General features: G+C 38.0%; 1 protein-coding gene across 1 annotated transcript in view; it reads left to right on the top strand.

Moving 5' to 3' along the window:
* The window catches only part of LOC139727358 (vasoactive intestinal polypeptide receptor 1-like), a 193,780-nt gene that overhangs the window by 90,283 nt on the left and 79,753 nt on the right, over window positions 1-23,744 (top strand). The window contains exon 2 of the mRNA XM_071638318.1: window positions 22,374-22,491. Within this exon, the coding sequence (XP_071494419.1) occupies window positions 22,374-22,491 (118 nt within the window). The remainder of the gene's footprint in view (window positions 1-22,373; window positions 22,492-23,744) is intronic.

The following is a 23,744-nucleotide window of genomic DNA, read 5'->3' as shown; positions in this document are numbered from 1 at the left end:
AGAGCAGACTCTAAGCTTTAAAAATATAATGATGTATATCTCATTTCAAATGGACCCTCCTAAGCTATCTTAATATTGGAAAGAAAGCACACAGTCTGGAAAAGTGTGAACTGAGAAAAGAGGCTCTAGAGTGCATGGTGAATTCAAGTGCTTAATCTTTACCCAGCCGTGCTAGCTGTGCGATAAATGGGACGAAAAACACCCCCAGGATGTATACCACTGAAGCATAACAATGACGAAATTATCAGATTAAACTGAAATTAAGCATGGTCTATTAACACATTCTGTCCATGAGTAATGCCAACTTTCAAAGCAGTTGCAATTCCGTTTAGAATTTAGTAGAGTTAAAAAGTGAAGGATTTTCAAGAAATTAAAGGGGCTTTTAAGACATACCTAATCTCATTACTCTACGAAAAAAAAGGTTGCGCTTAGAAACGTCAGTATGAAGCGCCATATAAATGCAATTATTATTATTATTATTATTATAAAACTGTTGAAAAACACATTTTTCCATTCATTTCATGATCCCAATCTTAGGAATAATGTAGGAGAAGAATAACTCTTTCAAAAACATTAAAAACTCAAGATTGACTTGGTTGGCCAGTTTCACCTTTTTTGAGTCCTCATTTAAAATGAAGGGGTGCGCCTTTTTGTTGGTTTTGTGATGCATCACAAAAAAATTAACCTGTACATAATATAGGTATATATATAGAAAAAATATATATATATATATATTTATTTAGTTACTCATTATTTATTTATTTATTTATTTATTTACTTACTTACTTATTTATTTATCTATTCATTCATTCATTTATTTATATATAGTAGGACTTTGATTATCCGGCCATCAATTAGCCGGATTCTCTGTGATGCGGACATTGACTGGCTGACATTTTTAAAAAATGTTTTCATGTATTTACCGAGCTAGATCCCTCTCAAAACATACACACGTTCGACAATTATCGTCGGGACATATCCCAATCATCGCGCACTGGAAGTCCGTTCGTGAGACAATGTCAAAGACAGGTGCCGCGCTTGTAAATGGCACTGAGTGCACAGCAGTTCAGTCCTCGACGAGGCGCAATATTGACCTAATTGTCTGTCAGTATTAATCCAACGAACAACACATGAAGGAATTTTTACTTGTATTTCGTTTTATTTCATTATCAATTTCTGAAGTATGGAACATGACAATGCCATTCGGGTAATCATAATATTAGTGAAATGGTAATAGCATGATATGCTAGAAAGTGTTGTAAATAAAGCATGTCTCTCTTATCCGGCAAAATCGATTATCCGGACACCCGTCGGTCCTGAAGTGGCCGGATAATCGAGGTCCTACTGTATTACCGTTGATTACCGTCATTTTGCCAATTTAATTTCTATGGTCACATTTGCCCTCTTGCAGAACGCAGTGCCCCAACCTCATTATGTTTTATTCACCATTTTAGAATATTTCAATTCCGCCCACGGACTCTACGGGGCAAGGGACGTGCTGCTTTTTATTTCGTTTTGATTTTTAATAGATGAGTCGAAGTAATTGTGCGCAGTGTGGGCGCGAGGAGGCGTCACATAAGACTGAGAAATATTTGATAACGCCAGTGATAATGACGATGACAACGATAACAACAAAAAGACCATGCCAATCTAAAGAGGCAATAGACGCGCAACGGCGACACGTCGTTGGCTTATTGATTATTAAGGAGCTCCTCAGAAAGTGGCGGTTAATATAATATAGAGTTGTTCATTATTATATTGCCCAGTCCGCGGGCCTCTTTTCTTGTCTAAAATGTGGATACAAAGCTTCGATCTGGCAGCAGGGTGAGGACGTTATCTTGGAAGGTGCAATTGTTGACAAAAAAAAAATCTAAGAAAAATACAACTAAAACACACACACACACACACACACGCACACACACACACACACGCACACACCCATACACACACACACACACGCACACACCCATACACACACACACACACACGCACGCACGCACACACACACACACACATACACACACACTCATAATCCGAAGTATCAAGCTAATTTTCACAATGGTATTTATCGTTAAAAAAATAGAAAATGAAATACTGACAGAGTTTGTACATCCCTTGCTACAGCTTTAAAGGGATCGTACAGTTTTGGTTGAGACCTAATTTCAGGTTTCTAACATTTGTTGGTGAGATAATGAGTAACCTCTTATGAAATTTTAAAGAGCATGTAATTCTATGAGGAATTCAGCTTTTACATGACGAAAATTGGTTTTGAAATGGCTGAGATATCAAAAAAAAAAGAGCGATTCTCATAAAGTGTGGAACCCACACTTTATTACGATCGCTTTGTTTTACCTTGTTTTTGGATGAGTCATCCAAACCCGATTTTCATCAAATAAACTTTGAATTCCTGTTAAAATGTTATGCTCTGTACTATATCATAAGTGTTTTCTTGGTATCTCGCAAAAAGTTAAAAGCCCAATTCTCATCTCCACCAATACTGTACCATCGCGCTTTCATTGTGAAAGACAATGACCAGCGTAGCGATCGATTGGCAAGGCCTATCCTAGAACTGGTCGTCTTCGCACAAAACGACACTATAGCCTATGGTGTCCTCTTTTCGGTGTGATGTGATTGGGATATATTGCTTTCCTGTCGGGGCTCTTTTTATGAGTGCCCAAATGATTAGTATTTATAGCCTGTCAGTCGACGAGTGTGTAGGAGTCCTATTTGTTAATCGTTACGGTATCCTACACACTACTCTTTACAGCGTCACGAGTGGGAGTAAACAGTTGCGAAAGATAGGGCGGTAATTTGGCGTGGCAGAGATACGGCTCCCTTAAAGGGGATGTCCAGACGACTTTCATAATTTCACATCATGTAGTACATAAATTGACTGCCCCATGTATAGATTAATTAGATTTATTGTGATTCTTGAGCAGATAAACCAACACTCTGAAAACCCACAACAAATTACAATGAGCAAGGATGATGACATAGGATGCTCACTTATAAATATTCAGAGATGTAGCAATGCAATTCCATTACAATACCGTTTGATTAACAAGTTCATCTGTGCAGAATTTATGTATGTGTTCTTTCCTTTTCTGCTAATGCTTTCTTGATATGAAGCTGCTATGTCATCATCCTTTATTGTTCGTTGTGATTTGGTATAATTTTTGAAAATATTCTCTTTTTTCCCCATCCCAATCACTATAAATTCTGAAACTCTGTACCCAGTGTAACCGAATTATAGTTGTTCCAATGTAACAGTCTGAAATCAGCCGGAGGGCTCCTTTAAAATGATGAAAATGTTAATGCCTTTCAGGATACCGTCAAGGATTAACAAATAGGATTCTTTACACCCTTATTTTTCTAAACGGAAGAGAACCGCAAAGCTGACTCTTGGGCGTGTCAAGTCGGAATCAAGTTACAATCCCATAGCCATATATTTTCTAAACCGTCAAGATTTTTTTTTTCAAGTAATCATATCCAGTGAGTAAGAGGAGAGCGTAAATTTTAATCCTGTTTTTTATTTTCAGGTTTTTCTTTCTTCATTTTTTGTTTGTTTCAAATTTTCTATTATCAGGTGGATTGATAGTCCTACTTGATAAGCGGCCGATTATGTCATGTCTAATCCTGGATAACATGAAGGGCTAACTTGATGGAGTCACTTTCATGGAGTGGACGAATGTTTCTGTGACACAACTATCATGTGACGTCACAATCTGGATAATCATTTCAATATGTATTGTGCTTCCTTGTCTTCCAAATGTCACACACACACACACACACACACACTCATATATATATATATATATATATATATATATGTGTGTGTGTGTGTATATTGATAGATATATACTTATATATATATACATATATATATATGTGCATATATTATATATATAGTGCATGAGGCTGAATGCACTATAACAATATAAGCACCGACAAATTCTGAATTTGCCCCGAAGGCCAGTTATATTCAATGAGGCCGCAGGCCGAATTGAATATAATTGCCCGAGGGCAAATTCAGAATTTGGAGGTGCTTGGTACTTGTTATAGTGCAATAAGATGTCATGCACTATGTGATATATAAGATAGCATACATACCCAGGCAAGATAAGCCTAGATCATTTCTAACAGTTGCACGTGTCTACACAAGCAATAATACCAGTTTCTTTGAACCTGTGTAGACTAGACAAAATCCTGAAGATCCAAATTCAACTATAGAGTCTAGGGTCTACGTGGTTATATCTAACGTTTTCTAGGCCCTACGATAGGTTAGGTCTAGGGCCCTAGGGGTCCTGGCCTAACGTTTTTATACTAGATTACGTACACTGTACTGTACGTCACTTACGAGCGACAGAGCTAGTTAACACTTGACCCTAGGTCAACTAACAGTAACACGTTAGACGCCCTACTTACTGCACTGTGGGTCCAGGACCAGGACTAGATGATGTTTTGTAGGATTAGGGATCTACTGGATTTAAACACAAGGCTCGTGCCAGGCCCCATTGCTGCACATGCGGATTCCGAGAGTGTGTTGTGAATGTCGTAGTAAAGTTCATAGCGTAGCGTGATCAAAGAGCGCTTAGCGTATACTGTACACACCACACGCTGCCCATTTCCACGGCGCACTTCCACGTAGAATGTACGGAGAAAGCGGCGCAAATCTTGGGTTGACTTGCTCAGTAATATCCGTCGGATTGATTCCTAAATCAGAACAGTAGGAGTCCAAAATTCGTAGGGCGTATTTGATGGCATCCTTTGTGTCCTTATTGTCTAAGATACTGTTTATATAAATCAGTCTCTCTAAAAGTAGCGAACCTGTTCATTTCAGCTTCCATGTTTAAATCTACCGCTGAAAGTCTAGTCCCATCACACAGATAAGTTGCTGGCATAGCCAGCCTGCGAGAATTGAGAATAACGATAATATCGAGCAAAATATATCGCGGTTGTGGCGCAATCGCGTTGATAAGGTGCGGGATTCAAGTACTCGATGATTAAAATGAGGGAGCAAAAACCGATATCAAATCGATAGTGGGTTATCGTTTGCAATCGTTATATTTTGCGTGCACTATAACTTTTGTCGTGCACTGCCGGCCTGTATCATAAGTATGTATGCTATTTTATATATATATATATATATATATATATATATATATATATATATATATATATATATATATATGTGTGTGTGTGTGTGTGTGTGTGAGTGTATCTCGATTTATACAGGTTTTTTTCAGAAACCAGGAAAGCCCTAAACGATGCAGTCATAGGATCAGTATAGTGTTTCCAAGCCTAAAACAAAATCTGCTTGATCTTGATACCCGATAGTTCTACATTTCCCAGGGTACCAACCAATGATTACGTGACTGACCTTTCGACTAGAAAGACAACCCAGAAAGGCGGGGTCTGATTTGCTATAGTGTGCTAGTTTTCACTCTACCGCAGTTCATGATTTGACATCAGCGGCTAAAAGCAGTGTCAGACGTGGCGCATCTATTTCTTTTTTCTTTTAAGCATTTTTTTAAAAGAAGCAATTCTTCATCGTTGTCTTAGTAAACATTTCCATCTGAATTAATTTTCCTTTTCTGTTATTCTGTATGACCACGAGATGATCGCTACAAGTACGCTAGCATGAACAGCATTTATAGGGCAACAGCTCAAAAATGCCTCTGACATTACAAACAAACAGGTTAGCCATAGTACTGTCTGAAGCCATTGCCCCAAACCATTATTGTTTTCAAGTATAATCTCAGTGAATACAGGAGTTCACACGAGGATAATGATTGAATCATGTCGGCTTCCGAGGCGTCTGTGAATCCAAACCGACGTGGGCTAGGAACATTGATATCACCAATTCAAGAGTCGTTTGACTGATGTTCCCTGGCATTTCGACCTTATCATTCCGTGATTATTTCGTATGCTGTGTTGTGGAGGCTCAGAACATTATCTGAATACATATTGTTTACCCCTTCCCTTCCTTCCTTTTATCTTTTATCTTCCTTACCCACATCTGACTGACTTCCTGTATGGAATTTTAAAATCCCGATGGACTCTTTGCGTGACTTATTTGATTCCCGCAAGTAATGGGTTAAAATCATCACGCGGGGAATCGAATAATGATGAGACCCGTCCATCATTATCTTGTCATAACGTGCTCGGCATGTTCCCTGCCGTCTTGCCGGTAGCATCCTCGTCCCCGGAGACTGTGCCTACACCACGGCGTTTCCATTTTCGTATACCCAGCGCAGATCCCGCGTTTTCAATTACACCTAATGAGCGGGTTGCGAAATATCATCAACAACGCAGCAATTAGGCCACGGAGGTTGGAAGTACACCATCTACGTGAAATGCCAATTCTTCGGTGTAAAAAAAAAAATGTTGTTGTTCATTCTCGAATATACCCGAATATTTCGTCGCATACATAAATCTAGCTCGTAAATCACCAAGTTTCACTCAAACGTAATTGTCATACCATTATTATGACTTGCTTCATATACGTCTGGTATGCGTCTTGAATGACGTAATTATAATCAAATTGTACAACCCTTGTAGAAGAGATGATTACAAAAGAACGATCGTCCCTTCAACAGGAGGGATGTGATATGGTTCCTGATAATGTCGAAGCTTTCTAAGGTTTGCAAGATTCTCCAACAACGCAGACCAAAACAATCACATTTGCATTAATTCTCACTCCATTCTAGAAGAAACCAAACAAAACCTAAAGAAAATATGCTTCTATAGAATGCTTATTTTCGAACAATGTACTTATCTCCTTTCCTTTTCCCCTGCCATGTAGACATTGGTATCGATCAAAACAAAATGGAAGGCACATATTTCTATTATTAATGTGTCAGCAACAAATTGATCGATGGATTGACTGATTGAATGAGAAACTCTTTCATATATCGAATTTCTGTCAAGTTGCATTGTGACGATATATTTTCTATTTTGCTTGTTGTTGTTCCGGCTTTAATGTTATTTCTTGTGGTATATATATATATATATATATATATATATATATATATATATATATATATATATATAATACACATAAACACACACCACACACACACACACACACACACACACACACACACACACACACACACACACTGGGAGAGCTGTGAATAGGAGAAAGGACAAGTAGAAACCTAGAGCGAGGGAGCCCCCTACGGCTGATGTAACGCAGGCCGGTTACTGAGTGACAGACTAACAAAGCATGGTGCACAGCATACATGATACTGTAAACGGATGAACAACAATATTGTTGGGATTTTTTTTTCAGAGACCATAATAATTACTCTGAAGGGTAAAAAATCCGTGCGGATTTTTCTACATTTTATGGGATAGTGGCTTTCTTTATTTCTACATCCCTCGGAATGTCCCTGGCGGAAACAACCCTGTAACGGTATCACAAGAAATAACATTATAGCCGGAACAACAACAAGCAAAAAAGAAAGTTAAACAAGGAGTGGGTATCATGTACGACACGTCCCGAAATTTATTGCACGTGCGGATTGTCCAAGGTTAAAATGAACTGCGCACGAAAGATTCATTAATGTTAATATTAAGACCAGACAGCGTGCTATAGAAAGACGCTATTGTGAAAACAAACACATTTTGCTTAGGGAATATTTTGACATAAGTGAATTTTGATTTTTTTTTCTCCCCTTACGATTTCAATCACCACAGCAAGGGCGAGCGCCAGGAAATTTAATCTCTCGTAAGATCGGGAATGAATTCTCTGGGTCAGTATGCACGTACAGCATTATGATGACGTCATCGGACATCAAATACTGGACACTTTTAGATTGTACACCGCACGTGTCATGATTTTTCCAACGCAAGACAGAAGCATAAAACGGTAAATAAGATATCCATTATAACTCGTGACTTTCTTCCTTTCAATAAGGGACGCTCAGGTACAACCATATCTCCTTACCTACCACAAATTGTTGACAGAAGCACGAAAGCTAGCATGGAGGGCTTTGCCGTAAATCCCCGGCAGATAATTTTAGACAGACAGACAGACAGACAGACAGACAGACAGACAGACAGATAGACAGACAGACAGACGGAGAGTCCACAAAATCGTTTCACGTTTACATTCCTTTACTGATGAAACGAATCCAGGAGTACAAAAATAATTCATGAGTTAAAAAAAAATCCTCAGGGTTGAAACCAAAGTAGCAACAAACAAAGCGATGCGATATTGACAGCAAACAATCTGTATGCATGGTCATCATGATTTAGATTAATTGTCTACCGATAGACAAAGTAACAGAGAATGAGGCCAAGAGAATTACACTCTGAGGTCATTTGGTTGATAGATGGACGATTCATTTAATGGTGTTTATGAAATCGAAAGTTATTTTGACTGTCCTTGTTATGACTACATTATTATTGAGAATGTGCCTTTAATTATATAGTCTTGTTGTTGTTTTTAATTGATTTGAATTCACCTAAAGTGTAATGCCCTATCTTTTCAGCATCTATAAACTGTGTTTACGTGGTGACAGGATTTATATGTGCTGATGTGTGTCTATATGTTTGTATGTGTGTATGGTTGTATGCGTTTGTGTGTTTGTGTGTGTGTGTGCGTGCGTGCGTGTTTTGCAGGAAATCGCAAATGAGTTATTATCCATTCAAATATAATTGGAAACCAAATTGCAGTCTAACCTATCAGAGAGTGTCAAAATTCAAGTCAGGAAATCGATGCGCGACGAACCCCCGATTTGTCTTTCTAGACAACGCAGGGTAACCATTCCTTAGAATGAACCCAAATTGAATGAAATTTACAGAAGCATTTCATGGAGTACTCTATGCTAATGACGAGTAAATTCCTCATGCAGTTTATGATACTGTTTTGTGCAATTTATCAAAGGGGACTCAGATTATTCTACCCTGTCAACAAAAAGACAGCCCCTTGAAATGTAAAATGTCTGATATCATAAAATCATATCAAAACTATATAAAAGTCAATCATCAACATGATCAAAGCGAATTACTTAGAGACAAGTTAGTCTCTGTAAGAGGCATGATTATGATAATAATAGTAATAATAATAATAATAATAATAATAATAATAATAATAATAATAATAATAATAATAATATTATTATTATTATTATTATTATTATTATTATCATAATGATAATAATAATAGGGAGACTCATATAAAGCGCTCATTCTACCTAAAAAAGATACTCATGGCGCTGTAGAACAGCGCCATGAGTATTGACACTCTTTATACCAGTTTACCAATTAAGTGTTTCAAGAGAGAAGAGTCATCTTTACTGGTATTCAACTTGAAAACAAAGTAATGAATAAGAAATAGCATCGTGGCACGTGATTTTTAGATGGATTATTTCAGAAAGACTGGAAGAATCTCTGAGGACGATTACATCTCTCTCCTATTCTAAGACATCGTGTAGCTCCTTGAAGTAACTGTTGGATGAGACTGGAGGAGCAGAAAAACTACGAGCTCTGTTTAAGGTCCCTCATAATATGGTACACAGTAAAAGCTATGAATCTCAATAATAATAATAATAATAATGATAATAATAATAATAATAATAATTATAATAATAATAATAATAATAATATTAATAATAATAATAATAATAATGATAATGATAACAATAATAATGATAATAATAATAATAATAATAATAATAATAATAATAATAATAATAGTGATAATAATAATAACATTGATAATGTATTATTTATCCAGGGTACCCTATTCAGTGCTGCCACTGCTCCACCAGACGGCCTTGCCATTTTTGTTTCCCCAGCGTCGCCAGGTACTCATTAATACACCTGGGTCGAGAGGGACATACTGGGTAAGAGCATCTTGTCCAAGGACGTTAAGTACTGGGTGGGAATTGAACTCGGGTCTTCCGATTGGGAGTCGGGAGTCTTATCCACTAAGACACAGCGCCCCCACATCGCGTGGCTGTTTATTGTCATTGTCGTAGCTGTTGTGTTCATGGGGCGTGCGCACTTGCGTGTGGTTTCGCGTTATTTACAAGTGTCTATTGTGAATTTTTACTGTACAAAAAAGAATACAAAACAAAACGAAATTTGCAAAAAGAGGCTCAGCTAATGTTTACATAATTTATAAAGGTATAGAAAAAATGCCCCATCCCCTTTGTTGTTGTTGAGAGAAGCATATGCAATCAGAAGCGGTCAATATTATATAAAAAAAATTGAAAGTGTGAATCGAAGGGTGGTTACCATGGTTTTCAGTCGTGCATTGTTTAAAGATGGACTTAAATGAGCTATTCATAAAGCTAAACGGTTCAAAACACCAAAGCCTCAGCCAGTAATGCTGAAAAGAAGAAGTCATTCAATTCCCAAGCAGTCGCCAAACATTTGAGCCAAAGCAGTTCAATCATCCTTTTTCAAAGAGTCGATATTTCGTTACATGTTTCTCTCACTTTCGTTTTGCACAAAGTTAATCTTTGCTCTGTTCTTTTTTTTCTTTAATTCCGCTTGCTTTTAAATGACAAAAAAGGAAAGTAGACTGCCGAGCAGGGACCCCAGATCTAATATTTGCTGTTTGCTTTGAGAGTCGTACGTGTGTGTTTATTATGATTCTCACGCTCGTGATATCAGCTCGGTCGGTTTCAATTCAATATCATGCCAGCCGAGAAAAGGATTTTTTTTTTTCTTAGAATGAAAAGCTGCCGATTGCATTGCGCTAATCTTTCTGTTTCAATCACGTCTGAAAGTGTTCACTTTCGTTTTTTTTTGTTCTGTTCGGTAGATGATACTATTTTACTTGTTAATACTCTAGAATGATTTTCTTTCTTTTTTTCGTAGTAAACCACTCCCCCTCTCCCACCCCCCCCCCAAAAAAAAAAAACACACACCCCAAACCTATTCCATGCCAGGCCCACAACTTGTGATTTCCTGTTTAGACAAACATTATTCATCAGCAGATATTTTCTTTTTTCAAAAATCATGTCTTTTTCATGTTTTTAGGATAAACATACGAAATCAAGTTATCGAATGTGTGTGGTTTTCTGTAATTTGACAGCCATAGTTAATAAAAAATGGCAAACATCGTCAAATTGTTAATCTTTTTGAAAAGCTTGTCTGAAATACTTTGTGTGTGTGGGGAGGGGGAGGGGTGGTAGAGACTTTGACTAAATTTTGTTTCAGTCTGAAAGTTGGAAGTGAGGAAAGATTTAGCTAAACAGTCCTGTCATCATTGTGGCAAAGAGAGAGAGTGAGTTAGACAGAATCAGGTTGTTTTCATTAGCTCTGAGATTTTCCATGTTCAAGTTAAAAAGGAATAAGAAAATATGTATATTTTTGTTCATCAAATAAACTTGTTCACATCTGCTTCACTGATTCTACATGTTATTCACCTTAAGCGCGTTTGTCTGCATGAACATATACATTGTCTAAAAAATGGGTGATATTTTCGTCATGTTTTATCTGCTCAATCACAGAGTCCATGGCTCGTCGCAGTAAGAAGGGTTTTTATTCGTTTTAATACCCAATCTTATTCTGTCTATTTCTAGCAGTATAACTTTATCAACGCCAATTATTGCATTTGTATAATAATCACTCATCGAAGCTGCCGGCGCCACAAATACAATTATGTGGCAAATTTTATATTTATTTCTTTTTCGTTAAAAATTGCTACGGCTCGGCTTTCATACGCTTTGCTGCATTTTGTTTAAATTTACAATGATAACAGCAGCGAAAAAAAAGGAACTGTAGAAAAAAAAATCTGAAAGAAATGTTTTAAAGTAATGGGATTTGATGATATAAAGAGCTCTGGATTTGGAGGCTATCAAAAAACGGTTCACCGAGTGCGGGAAATTGGTTTCAGAGACGGAAATGGACTTCCACTCCCCACAAAAAAAAAAAAAAGATACACATGCATATTGCCAGTTTCTCCTATAGCAACCTCGCTTTCAGTCGTTGAGGTATTTTGACCACACCAGTTTTTCTGATATTATTGTTGGGAGTTTTGACGATTAAGTTGAGACTCAATTATACTCCACTATATTTTGTATCACGAATTGCTTTGCTGTTATGGCAATTGAAGATGATTATAAAATATAGTTATGTAATTATCTCTATCTATCTCTATCTATCTATCTAATCGATCTATCTATCTAATCTATCTATCTATATCTATCTATCTATCTATCTATCTATCTGTCTATATCTATGTCTATCTATCCATCTATCTATCTATCTATCTATCTATCTATCTATCTATCTATCTATCTATCTATGTCTATCTATGTATATCTATCTATCTATCTATCTATCTCTCTATCTATGTCTATCTATCCATCTATCTATCTATCTATCTATCTATCTATCTATCTCTATCTATGTATATCTATCTATCCATCTCTCTATCTATCTATGTCTATTTATGTAAATATATCTATCCATCTATCTATATCTATATCTATATCTATATCTATCTATATTAATTGATTCTATCTATCTATCAATCTATGTTACCTAAATATATAAAGCAGTAGAGAGGTGAGAAGATCAGCTATACACCTGCAGATCAACATGTGGTAATTATATATATCAGCCCATGGCATAAATACATCTGTCTTTCTTTTCTTTTTAATCTAAAGAACAAACAAAACAAAACAAAACAAAATAAAGCTAAACAAAAATTAAACAATTTTCTAGCCAATTTTTAAACCAAATAAGCATAACAACTAATAGGCCTATATAAATAAGAGGGGAATCAATTAAAAACTTTAAGATTCGTGATGATATTTTTATGTTTTGGGCAAAGATCAAGAAATTATTGTCCTAGAACTTTTATAGAGCATCCTTCTTGGTGGGTTTAGAGGAGAGAAGTGAAGAGTTCGCGATGCTGGACGGCTGATTAATGGCTGATAGACCCGAAGTCCGGATGCCATGGCTCGTATGTTCGCCAGGGAGTGATAAAACATTCAGAACGTCATCAGGGAATTCATGTTATAATGTGACACCACTACGAGTGCATAAGTGATTGAAGAAAGAAAACGAAGATGGTGGGGAGGGATGGGGGGGGGGGGGCAGGGTGAGGGAGGGGGTGGTGAGGGAGGGGAGGTAAGGGAGAAGGGGGGGGGGTCTCTTGGCGGCTGAACCAAGGGCGAGTTTCCAAGGAGCATTCATGGTGAAATTATTTTTTTATACATAAAAACAAAAGTAGTACACCAGTTTCTTTCTGTCCTACATGCTCTTCTACTCTCAAGCGAACCCAGTTTTTTATAAAGGACATAAAGTGTTTTTTCAGAGCTGTAGCCGTTAAGTTTTATTCAATGCTTTTTTTCTGTTTTTTTTTACATCGTTATTAGACTTATTTGTATTCTATTTGATAACATAATAAAGTGCATCTTTAATAGTAAATGTATGATGAAAACATAAAAAGATAAACATCTTTTATTCGAATTGAATGATATCAGTCAATCCGTTGCCAGTTATAGCAAAGCCATGTCCTTGAATATTATATATTGATTTATGTGTTTCTTCGAGGTTTTTACAAAAAATATGTGGCGAATTCAGGTACATTATCAGATAAGCTAATAGCATCAGTCAATCATATTTTTGAACATCACTCAGCGGTTATGTATCAATGTCTTGTAAGAGATTTCATTGATGGTCACTCTGTGCATGGTATCAGGTGTGGACTAGCCGGGGACACTCTATTCATTTGATCTTTAGCTATGCGTGTGTGTGTGTGTGTGTGTGTGTGTGTGTGTGTGTGTGTGTGTGTGTGTGTGTATGTGTGCGTGTGTGTGTGTGTGATAGTGTGCGTTATGGTGCTCGTGATGATATTATGTGCTCGTTTTGAAACGTTTATCCACTCCCGAATTCGACAAATTAATCTTACTGCTGCAATGCTCTCGCATGTATTTTTTTTTTTGAGGGGGAGGGGAGGGGAGATGATCGTGAATGGTGTATTTCAGGAGTGTTTTCCAAAATTAGATTACCGTTAACAATAACAAAATATGCACATGAACATGCACACTTTAATAGTTCCGAAGCACATCATGTACAGCTGTATTGTCAGCGGAGGGACCGATCTCGGTAACAACCGCGAGAATGATCAGAGATGCAGGGAGGGGGGAAGAGGGTGTGGGGGGGGGGGGGGCGTGGGCTCACGATCAGTCGGTGCTATTGATCAGTACTTGGGGGCCTGAAGCAATTGAACGAATCGGTTGAAACTTACCATCTGAATGCGTCAGCTATGTCAGTGGCAAGTGTCGGAAAAACAGCATGTCTTTCATGAACTCTTTTCTTCATTTTTTTTTACGTTAAACCACCTGCCATCGAAATGAGCGTCGCCAGAAATCAAAGTTTTTACCCTAACGCGACTATCATCATTCTTTTCTTTGTTTTCACTTGAGGGACACACAATATTGAATACACCTATATCGATGAGGGTAGGTAATGATCACTTTACGCAAGAGTTGTCATTCACCCGTCTCAGAAATCGGGGCACCTGGAATTATCCTGCACAGATTTCAAAGAAATGCAATTTCCCAGTGTCTTGCTATTTTCCCCTCAAATGTTCAGAGTCTAGATTTTTTCTCTCTGTCTCTGTCGATTTTTTTGTTGAAGTGATTTGTCGTGAATGTGTCTAGCTGTTAGCATGCAAAATTGAGCATCGATTTTGAAACGTGTTTTGATGCGGCGTGTTTTTCTTGCCGAAGGGGTAATGGTTGTTGTTCAAGGGTTGGAGCAACAAGGAAAAGGCAGCGTAACTAATGGGCATAGAATCGTCTGCCCTCCCTCGAATTCGATTCATTTCATTTCAAAGTGAACGAAAAAATATTTTCTCAGCACTTGCCGTAGCAAATTCATTGTCCCATCAGGCCTCTACTTTTTTTTTACCTTTCGTTTTTGTTTCGTGAGAATATTAGAAGCATAAAAAAACTTTCAAAGTTTGCTTTCAATTTTGGACAAGCAATGGTATCTGTCACCTTTAAAAACAAACGCCCAGAATATGATATACAGAGTGCTGTATAGTCTCAATTCAAATTGAAATCTGAGATCCGCGTACCACATAAGATACACAAACAAGCATGGGAAATTGCCTCTGTAAGGCACGACAGAAGGACAGACTAAAAAAATAAATGGAAATGGAGGAAACGTAACAAAGTGGAGAAGAGAAAGATGTTCAGGCCCAAATAAACCTTTTGTCATACTTGTCCTCATTTCAGTTTGTTAAGATAGAGAGAGAGAGAGAGATGGGGGGATGCTGAGTATATAAGAGTAAGAAAAAGAAGAGTTTAAAGGAAAGGAGACAGCATTCTCCATATAAACAGACTGATACAGAACTCGAATAGAGAATATACCAGCCTGGCGAACGATTGAATGAAAAGTGCAGCTGAGTTCATAGGCAGAGGGAGAAAGGAGGGCAAGAGATTAAAAAAAGAAAATGAAATGAACCGATGAGTGACGTCACGAGAGCTCGGGAGTGAGAAGTAAGGAAGAATGCAAGAACGGGAGAGAGAGAGAGAGAGAGAGAGAGAGATGGAGAGAGAGAGAGAGAGGGATAGATAGAACGTCAAGAAGATGCGGTATCGTGGCAAGACGCGATTGTTGAATCGAACGGCAATTTCTGTTTCCTTAAAACGCGTAAAAAATAGCAGCTTGTACTCGTCATCGGGAGAAGGAATTTGTGCGTGTATTAACGGGAACTCTTTCTGCTTTTTTGAACACGCGTCCATTCATCATCACTCATGCATACATGTGTTTTAACTATTGTGTGTGCTATTAAGCGCTTGCATACGTGTGATGATTTCCAAAGGCGGTGTCAATATAAAGGCCGAAACTATTCGCCAAGTCAATGACACGTGTCTTGCTGCGTTAGCTAAAAAGAAAATAATAATAAAAAGTCGGCAAAGTTAATGTATCCTATCGCGAAATAAACTTTGAAGGGAAAATGCAAAAACGTTTCATTTCAACAAACTAAAACTTTTCTTTTTGTTAAGCGAATCTAGTTGTCCCTCATTAAGCACGACGTGACACTTCATCATGGCGCATGTTATTATTGAACAGTAGAATGACAACTAATTTTTCATTTTGACATGCTACTCCAAAGGCGTAAAAAATTTATTTTTTCTCCTTTTGATGTTTTAAGGGGAGGAGACCTGCATGAACTCGAGCTCTATATATTTCCACCTTGCATTGGGAAGATGGTACAAGTAAGTGGTTTGGCATCTGTCCGACGTATTTACGAGTTGAGTTCAAATAATCTCCTACTTTATCATCATCTGTGATGAAGGCCCTGTTTTGATGTTGTTGTCTTACGTGAGGTTTGCAGGCACTCCGAGTTGCCAAAATTCCTGTCGTTACTATGGCAGCAGCCTTCACAAACAGAAGGGAGGAGGGGAATCATCAGTTGCGAAGACTCCTGTCGTTGCTGCTGCAGTAATCGCGACCATACAGCTTAATATCAAGTGATTGCAAAGTGGGTCTCTAAGCAGGACTATATTATGTTTTGCGAAAGGTGAAGGTGATGTGGCTCAGTCAGTAGTGGGTCTGCTTCGCAAACAACTGTCTCAGGTTCAATTCCCATGGAGCCTAGCTGAGTAATGTCGTGCGTAATCGTGCCATCCCTCTAGTTAGAGACAAAACACGCTGTCTCTCGGATAGGACATTAGATGAAGACTGCGTGTGACAGAAACACAACCTACTCAGGTAAAAGATCCCACTTCATTCATTTAGAACCTTGAGCAGCGTGCTAACCGGGTGAAGTAGTCCACCCCAATACCTGCATCAGAAATGGGCGAATGATGCCGACCCCTCGGGGTGCTCTTCACCCCCCGCCCCATCCCAGGTGACTAACAACTAGTCAGCAAGCGGTATCAACTAGGCACATACGAAGAAGACGAAGATACTTGATCTGCCACACACAATCAAAAGCAGTCCTCTTTCGTGCGATCTACGTAAGATATGAAGTTTTCCATTGCCTTGTAAGCACAAAATGATTTTTTAACAGAGCAAAGTAACCCATTTCTGGGATCAGGAGGTGATGGACGCTACCAAGTTTGAGAAACACTCACACACACACACACCCGCACGCACGTACACACACATGTAGTGTTGATATCTGTAACACACACGTGTGATGGAAATCCTTGAAGAGTGACTTTGTTAGTATGAGACAAGAATATAAAAGAGTTTTAGGCCAGTTCCTGAACTGAATGAGCCTCTCCGTAATCTCCTGATTCATAATAATTATTGCGGATACACAGACTTCGTTATTGCTAAAGAAACACAAGTTTGTTTATTTCCGTCATACACATACATACAGATATAAAAGACAACATAAGGTACAAGGAAAATGATACATCATCCATAAAATGAAACATACGTACATAGCAAATGAATAGTGTGACACATCATCGATATACGAAAAAGAATAGAATGTAGGATTAGAGAAAGATAACGGCTGGATAGCCCATAATCAGCTGTACTTTTCTAGTGCCGCTGGTCTTCCATGGGGACCAGTAACAAAGAGCTAAGAAAGAAAAAAGAGTAAAAGATTACATATTATATAAATACAAAATTATGATAGTCTCATGAAATATGGTTTTATGTTGCAATATTATACAAAATTTCAAAGCAAAATACACTTTCTTGAGATGTGTAGATACATTTCTTGTGTATCAGAAAAAGAAATATAGATGGATTTACACTGATGAGATTAAACCAATTAAACCGTTTAAAATCCTTCAGTGACGTGCAGTCACGGACAGCATACGGAAGGCTGTTTGTTTGTTTATTTGTTTGTTTGTTTGTTTGTTTGTTCATTTCCATCTGAGAAGATGGCTGGAAAGCCCATATTCAGCTACGTTTGAAAGCTGGTATTCCATGGGGTCCAGTTGTTATATAGTTTGGCTCTCCTGTAGAAAAATGCACGTTTGCAAAAGTTTGTCCGAGGTTTTGGAAGGCTAAGGCTACGGTAAATTGGTAGGGTTTGGGGGAATAGAATATATTTTCGTATAAATAGGTAGGTATTAAACCATTCAAAGTCTTGAAAATCATTACTCCGATGTGAAATTTTTGACGGGATTTGAACATTTCCCACTGTAATATGCCGTGCATTGACGTAAAAGTGTGTTAGGATTAATCTTCAGAATAATTCTTCCTGCTCTATTTTGCAGCTTTTGCAGTAAATATGTTGATTTATATGTTTTTCACACGATGACTCCCAAATCACATCTGCATAATCTAAATGAGGAAGTAGTTTTCTGTCGATCGGCCGAATACTTGCGTTGTGGGCAGGCTTGTGCACAAACAAGTCTGCCATATCATATTAAACGTGAATAGTTGCCGAGGTTTAAATCAGGGGCGGGGGGCGGATGGCATTTTTTGACCCCCGACAAAACTTGACGGCGGGGTCAAGTGACGTAAGAAGGGGCCTCTTTGATTCGTTTTGCTCTGTCGTGTGAAACACAGCATAAAACTATGGTAACTAATTCAATAACAGCCCAGTAGAAGAGAGTAAATAGACGGAACTGTAATGACTCGATGTGAGTTAATAGAGGAGCTGAACAACACGCGCAGGAACAGAAACGAGATTGAGCGAGGCAAACGACATAGGTGTTTGAAATGATTCATATTGATTGGCCAATTGATTTCGCGCCAACTGCCAAACGAGCAGTCAAGCGCATTTCCCTGTGTAGGGTTCCGCGGTACTGAGCACGCATAGAGATAATTATGATAACAAATGGAGGGCGGATATACATCACTATGATGTCGTTGGAACTATATCGGACGCTATTACTAAAATAGGCGACTGAGCCTTTTTACCAAGAATAATTCTGTACGCAGTGTAATTTGAAATCAGGATTCATTTGCGCAACTCAAAAGTAGGTCTATAGGAAATATCTATTTCGTAAATTGTAACTAATTGCGTTAGTGGAACGCTTTCAAAATCAGAAACAGATAAATCAACCCGAAAATGATACTTCAGGTTCCCTCACGAGTGAGACAAAATGTGGCATACGGGTATCGTCCGGGGATTATGAAGGAGCGGGAGTAATGCTGGTTGACACTTTGTCGCTACAGATTAATCTCACGCTCTGTGATTATGACAACACGAGATGCTCCTTGGTCTTCCCCTCATACAATTATAGTGCAACTATAACCGCCTCATGCTCGCCAAATTGATGCCTTGCGTATGACGGAGATAGGCAAGGAGTGATACTGTATAGTTATGGGTTAAAGTCCTGAGCATGGGGGCGGGAGCGGGGATAATACGGTGGGTTATGTGTACTTTATTTTGTAGCAGAGGCGCATCCTTAGTGGGTTCAAGATGGCAAATTTGCGGTCAAGCTTTGCTGCCCTAAACGCATCAAACATCCAAAAGTAACGTTGTGTGTGTGTGTGTGTGTGTGTGTATGTGTGTGTGTGTGTCGATATTCAAACACATGTCATTATTTTTTTCTATCTCTCTCCCAATATCCTGCGAGAGAAGACAAATTTATGCATCGTCTCCTTCTAAACACGTCTCTGACATTCTCCGCACGCAGAAAGGGCACTAAAATCAAACAAAATTCTAATCGATATTAACCATGATCTTATAGTTTGACGTGGGAGGTGGAACCTATTTTTGTTTTCTACCCGCTGTTTCAAGTATATATATATATATATATATATATATATATTACATATCTACAGAGAGAGAGAGACAGAGAGAGACAGAGAGAGAGAGAGAGGGAGGGAGAAGAGAGAAATGAAGAAGAAGAAGAAGAAGAAGAAGAAGAAGAAGAAGAAGAAGAGAAAATCTTTAATTTCCCGTCTGGACGAAGAATTTGAAACCGTTCTACAGTTCAGGCTGAGCTATAATAAAACGTCCTTCCAATTTTGCCAACATTACATGGCGAAGAAAGACACTGAAGGAGAATGCCGTCCATTGTAAAAAAAAAAAAAAAAAAACGTCTTAGTTTTCCGTCATCGTCACTCAAAAGCAGGTCACTCTGGAAGTATGATAGCGGTTGCGTCTAATTGTGGTCAAAAATAGTCTTTTCCTAGGATCTTATTTCATCATTTTTTTCTTTGGCCTTATGGTAATGTTTCATTTCTTAAGGATTCATGATAGGCCATGAGTTAAGATATTGAATTTCTCACAAAAGAAGAAAAACATTTAACACTCATGGAACATCTGGAAGAAATTGATCGAACTAAATTTCTCTTTTTTGAATTATGTAGGGCCTACTCATAATTGTGCGTGGGTTGGGCATTAATTCATTTCAACGCACCAAAGTCGAGCGTCACACATAATATGAGTAAAGTCTATAATACTTGTGTGATATTTCCCTCGTGGGTAAGTGTAACAAAAGGAACAACGAGAATGAATAGCCTTAAGATATATCATGATAAAGAAATATCATCTTATTCTGACAAATTGTACCGATATTGCAATGTCCTCGATTGTCAGAAGGCAAACTGATTTGACCAAAAAAAAAATCTTTGAAAATGCATCTACTACAGTACATCAATGCAATAACTTGGAAACTTACGAGGTAAACGTATAACATTTCCATTCAGAATTGCTGTGATGGGGAGAAGAAAAAATAGAAAACAAAAAGAAAAAGAGAAGAGGTACGAGAGGGGGGAATGGATAGTGAAAGGTATGAAAGCATACGAACAAGAAAACATCAGAAGTAGATACTAGAAGAATTCTTAAGGAATTCATCTATGAATAACAAAAATGGTAAGAAATTGTTCAGGGAGCGTGACGGGAGAGGAGAAAACATACAAGAAATTATACTTGAAACCCTACATCACGGCCCGTCCTTACCACTGAATTTGCTCCCTTCCCTATCCTCATTGGAATGGTGAATTTATGATGCAGTCGTTTTCTCGAGAGCAGAAAGTTTTGGACAGCGTGGTTGCTCTGCACGTTGATATCGAGGTCCTTTATCCCCCCCCCCCCCCCCCAAAAAAAAAAGGGGGGGGGGAATACGGAGTAATTGCACTGACACTATGATGATGCCTGTATAATGTAGTCTGGTGTTATAATTGAAATATTATTGTCATAATCATTTTGCCATTACTCCAATCTCCCGATTATGGCGAAAATTAATTTACTGATGAGAGATCGAGAGTGATTCTTTCGTTTTCTTCTTGATTGTTATAATAACCGCGTCATTTGCTCTCACGTCTTTGAACCATCAATTATTTCTTACACCCCGCTGCAAAATGCTGATAGGATGTATGGTGACTGATTATGAACATGATTTTCCTTCTCTTTCCCACTCTTGCTAGACATATTGAAGCCAACTTAAATCAGCTGTTTTCTATCTCCGATCTATACTCGTTCATGTGAAAGCAAAGCACCAAGATTGTCCGTTTTAACTGTAGCTAAAAAAAAAAGAAAACAGCGGAAAATAAAGAAGAATGTATGCGCTTTAGTTTTCTCTAAACTGAAATCACAACATCCGAGCAAGGAAGTTTGCAGAAAAGACAACTATAAGTATCTAAAAAAAGATGCAGAAAGATGATTGGGAGAGAGGAAAGGCGAAAGGTACAATGAAATATGTAAATAGATTCGTGCCAAATCGGAAGTGGTTTGACGTCAAGTTTAGAACCTGTTATTGTCATGTAATACAGAAATGCAGGTTAATTCTCTCTGTGCCAGGGACTTTGGACATCGAGTCCACGACACTGTGGGGTTCCTTTTTTTGTGACGATCGACACTCAAATCACACCAGGGTGGAATACATTGATATAACAAAAATGCGAAGATGTAATTGTCACTTGTTTACATTAAGAGTTAACATTTTTGGTGCATATTGCGTCATTGGCACGGAAGTTCAAAACAGATTTTATACATGGCTTGCCGGCTTGCCCTTTTCTCTGCAAATAAGAAAAATATGAAATATATTTGTAATAGAGATAACTGTCTTTCCTGGGTTTATCAGGGATTGTGCCCGTAAAATTCATTTCTTAATTTACGTTTCTGGTTTGCATTCATACGAAATCCTGTAAAATGCGCATTTTGCATCGTAATCATGAATGTACTGCTTCGCTTTCCTAAAGATTTTTCGCCAAGAAATACTTTCGTCACGTCTTTTCTGTGTGTTGCTCATCTTTTATTGGCATCAATCATCACGCTCATCACGATTACCTCCGGCTATAGATAATTTGAAATGAAGATGATTATGACAATTGTTTAGGAGTGAAAAAAGAAGATATTTGTTCAAAATTAAAATGCACAAATCAAAGTAATCTCCGACGGTAGAATGTCTAGATGGCTAATTTTCCGTATACGATTATCAGCATCGTTTCATTTCACTGCGGTACACCTGCAAACGACCACCTTTAAAGATCATCAGTGTCATTTTATTGTCTCTTTACCCCAGACCGCCGTGTTGGGAGCCTCGATGAGTAAGGAGGAAAGGGCCAGAGTTCTGGATATGATTACTGCGGCGGAACGGGAGAGGTGTTTTGAGAAGATGTTGACCGACGGACCCATGGAAGGTAAGTTGTCCAACTCCGCAAAACAGGAGGCGCACTTTTACCCAAAATATTTGACATGCATAAATATCATATGTGTGTGTGTTTGTGTGTGTGTGTTTGTCTATAACACTGAAATATTTTGTGTGCATACGATATATATTTTCACTGTTTTGAAGCCAATCGTAGCCGGCAGTCTCCTGCGTTCTTTTCTCTCCTTTTTATGAATTGCGCACGCTCGTGAATCTGCGCGCGAGTGCTGACGATGATCATGCGCTCTCGGATCACAACACAAAAGGGATGATGGTATATAGTATTGGTTGACTCGCAGAGGTGAGGATTGGGCTTTTAACTTTTTTTTTTTGTGAGATACCAAGATACTACTTACGAAATAGTACAGAGCATGCTATTCTAAGAGGAATTCAAAGTTTATTTGATGAAAATCGGATTTGAAATGGCTGAGACATTAAAAAAAAAACATACTAAAACAAAGCCATCATAATAATAGGTGGGTCCCATCTTTTATTCGGATCCCTCTATTTTGGATATCTCAGCCTTTTCAGAACCGATTTTAATCAAATAAATTTTGAATTCCTCTTGAAATTACAAGTCCTTTCATATCTCAACCAAAAAAAAAAAAAAAGATGTTAAAAACCTGAAGTTAGGTCTCAACCAAAACTATTCAATCCCTTTAAAGAGAACGAAAATTGACGACCACTCCAAACAAAAGACGGGAAATGCCGGAATGGCTAGAAATTCGCCACGCTGTCTTCTTGATCCGTGGCCTCCGGACCTAAAAATCCCCAAAATAGGGTCTATCAAATTGTGCAACTAGCGTTCTTGAATTTTGTAAGTCTAAGCACCGCGAGCGTCGATCAGGATGTACCCGTGACTACTAGTTGAGCTTATCCGATTTAAATCCTCAAATCCTAATTGCCGGGGAATTCCTTCTCCAATTCAAAGTCGTATCTAAGGGTTTTCAGTAATCCTCCATGGGAGCACGGTTTGATACTGAGAAAAAAAGTTGGAATTTGGCGAAAGAGAACATCGATAATTACATTTTCTGCGCGTTTTTCACTAACACACCCTAAACGGATACTCGCGGTTAAACCGGAACAGTTAAATGATGAATATTTTTTTTTTAAAACTACAAAATAACGTCGTTTGAACGCACACAAAGTATAGAAATTTAGTTCAGGTCTTCTCTTTAATCTGTATAACCACATTGGTATCAACATCAGTGTTCATTGAAAATTACTAGTGATCTAATTATGTTA

Source organism: Diadema antillarum, unplaced genomic scaffold (genome assembly GCF_040938485.1).
Source record: "Diadema antillarum isolate AM-2024a unplaced genomic scaffold, OU_Dant_1.0 seq00000127_RagTag, whole genome shotgun sequence".
Taxonomy (NCBI): Eukaryota; Metazoa; Echinodermata; class Echinoidea; order Diadematoida; family Diadematidae; genus Diadema; species Diadema antillarum.
This window is presented reverse-complemented; position numbering and strand designations above follow the sequence as displayed.